We start from the raw sequence: 3,131 nt of genomic DNA, 5'->3' as shown, positions 1-3,131 counted from the left end.
TTTTTGTTTTTTTTTTCCAGGGGTCATCCTATGGACCAAGTGGTCCTAGAATGTCGCAAGAGGGCTCATTCTAACGGTAATGAAAAGTTCAAGTGCCCTATTTAAGTAACCAAAAAATTGGAGGGCACCAAGGCCCCCTCCCACGCTCATTTTTTTCCTAAAGTCAACGGATCAAAGTTTTGATATAGGAATTTTGTTCCGCATAGTCGAAAACCATAATAACTATGTCTTTGGGGATGACTTACTCCCCCACAGTCCCTGGGGGAGGGCTGCAAGTTACAAGCTTTGACCAATGTTTACATACAGTAATGGTTATTGGGAAGTATACAGATGTTTTCAGGGGGCTTTTTTGGTTTGGGGGATTGGGTGGAGGGGATGGGGCTATGTGGGAGGATCTCTCCTTGGGGGAACATGTCATGGGAGAAGAGAAATTCAATGAAAATGGCGTGGGATTTTCTAGCATTACTTAAAAAAAAAATAATGAAAAAATAAACATGAAACAGTTTTTTCAATTAAAAGTAAGGAGTAGCATTAAAACTTAAAACGAACAGAGATTATTACGCATATGAGGGGTTCTAAAAATACTTTAGCATAAAGAGCGAGGTATTTAGGAGGAGATAAATACTTCGCTCTTTATGCTAAAGTATTTTTAGTTGTTTCAACTATTTATTCTACGGCCTTTCTGATTCATAGGTCATTCTTAAACAATTGCGACAAAACTTAAAATTTAGTGTAAAGAGTGAGGTATTAACGATGGTCTAACCCCCTCATATACATAATAAAAAAATAAAAATATAAAAGTTTCTTACGTAAGTTAATTCTTAAGTTATGTATATTTTTTACTAATAAAAACGTTCTTTAACAATTAAAAGTTCTAGTTGCCTTTTTAAGTAACTGAAAAATTGGAGGACAACTAGGCCTCCTTCCCCACCCCTTGTTTCTCAGAATCGTCTGATCAAAACTAAGAGAAAGCGATTTAGCCAAACAAAAAAAAATTAATATGCAAATTTCATTTTAATAATTTATGCGCGGAGAGCCAAAATCAAACATGTATTAATTCAAAAACGTTCACAAATTCAATAAAAAAAACTAGTTTTTTAACTTAAAGTAAGGAGCGACATTAAAACTTAAAACGAACAGAAACTACTCCGTATATGAAATGGGTTGTCCCCTCCGCAATCCCTCGCTCTTTACGCTAAAGTTTGACTCTTTGCCACAATTCTAATTTTTTTTAACACAATTAAAAACTTTAGTGTAAAGAGCAAGGGATTGCGGAGGGGACAACCCATTTCATATACGGAGTAATTTCTGTTCGTTTTAAGTTTTAATGTTGCTCCCAACTTTTAGTTGAAAAAACTTGACTCTGACTAACAGACAGCTGAGTGTCATCGACATAAGCTATTGTAATTGACGGCTGATCCACCATATCTACCTTCAAATCACTTCCCTTCTAAGCAAGGAAGCTAATCCAAAGAAGCTCTCAATTCTCAAATTGTTCGTCCCTGGAATATTTAGCCAGCCACAGATACAGAACCAAATAGTTGAATCATAAAAAGATAGACCCTTATCGTTCAGCCTATGAAATGAGCAGGTTTTCAGTATACATTTAAAAAAGTATGTTTATTGAATAAAATACTACCTACTAGAATAATAGACAACACTTTAAAATATCTCAATTTAGAAAAAAAACATTCACCGTTTATCACAAAAAGCTATTCTCAAGGTTTTTGGTAATTTTCATTAGTTTTTAATTTCAAACTTATATTTTTCCTTTTATTTTCTCGACTGCTTCAGAAGTATATCAGAGCTCTCACTTTTCTTCAGAAATTAGTTTCTCCTTTTCGATCGATTTCCCATCATATCTCATTTTAAGCTCATCCATAATCTCGATGAATATGCACTGATCGTTAATATTTACTTTCAAAAAACTGAGTAGTAAATAATCACCATAATCAACGTTCATTTTTAATTCTGGTATACTTAGCCGCCTCAAACTCTGTGAAATGATCAAACTAAGTCTATACAGAAAATAAATGCTGGTTAAAATAAGTAAAATGAAAAACCAAAAGAATAAAAATACGTATATTTTTTCATTAATTATATTAATTGCTAATAAGCATAAGGAATCATGAATCTGGAGTGTGCCACTTGGACCGTATCTCCTGAATGTGCATTTTGTCATCCGAGGAAAGGTTATATATAATGGATCTGTACGAACCTCTGGATCCATGTTAAGGTAGTTTATGGCCCTAAATCCAAGTGTTAAGAAACCCCCACCCAAAAACAAATTATTAATCATAATTTGGAAAAATAAATTTATGAGATACAAAGATTCACAAATTATATATTTTATTCCGAAAAATTTGTGGCCTGATCGTGAATTGTATAAGTAATCCACAAGATGCGAAATTTTTTCCTCTGTTTTACTGTCAATGCTAGATATGGACAAAGAGGTTAATCCATTTACAAGACTTTTTACTTTTCCATTTTCAAAAATTTTCCAAAGATAGTGTGGCATATAAAAAAATGCAGCTTGAAACAACAACATAAATGGCACCCATTGATAATAATTATGGAATACTGGGTCAGCATCCTCCATAGTCCCAACTCCTAAGTGAGGTATGCTCTGTCCAACTTTTGATTGAAGGAAGTGATTGGGTAGCGAGAAGGTAGAAGAAACGTAGCAAAACTGATCTAAGGCCTGCTGTCGGACTTCAAATTTATCTTGCATGCACTGAATTGCTTTACCTGGAATAACTTTTTTTTAGTGAGGCAAGTCAAAATACAAACACATAAGAGATTAGTGACCACCTACTGGCCTATTTTTAAATTTGTATTTATTTCCATTTGTTTATTTTTGTGAAGTCACTCGTTGCTTTTGTTTTTAGTTTATCACAATATTTTTTTAAGTGTATGTCATAAAGAAAAGCAAAATACCCCCCTCCCTTTTTATAAACGTTGTCGTATTCACCTTTCGCTGTTGTGCTAAATTTTAAGTCGTTACAAGACAATTTATTGCCTGATTAGCGGGCTCATATAGGACTGCTAAAAAGAAAAAGAGCTAAAAATTATTTAATGCGGGACCTGGAATTTGAAATGCAGACCCAAAAGAAAGTAGTAAAGGACATCTG

At 33.8% G+C, this 3,131-nt stretch overlaps 1 protein-coding gene across 1 annotated transcript; it reads right to left on the bottom strand.

Annotated features, from left to right (window-relative positions):
• Positions 1-1,592: 1,592 nt before the first annotated feature.
• On the bottom strand, positions 1,593-2,766 carry LOC136041838 (innexin inx2-like). Its single transcript, XM_065726617.1, has one exon. It carries the CDS (start codon positions 2,729-2,731, stop codon positions 1,811-1,813), a length of 921 nt encoding a protein of 306 aa, XP_065582689.1. The 5' UTR covers positions 2,732-2,766; the 3' UTR covers positions 1,593-1,810.
• Between the last annotated feature and the right edge of the window lie 365 nt (positions 2,767-3,131).

Source organism: Artemia franciscana, unplaced genomic scaffold (assembly GCF_032884065.1).
Source record: "Artemia franciscana unplaced genomic scaffold, ASM3288406v1 PGA_scaffold_412, whole genome shotgun sequence".
NCBI lineage: Eukaryota > Metazoa > Arthropoda > Branchiopoda > Anostraca > Artemiidae > Artemia > Artemia franciscana.
Note: the sequence above shows the minus strand (reverse complement) of the source record. Positions and strands in the feature narration are given on the sequence as shown.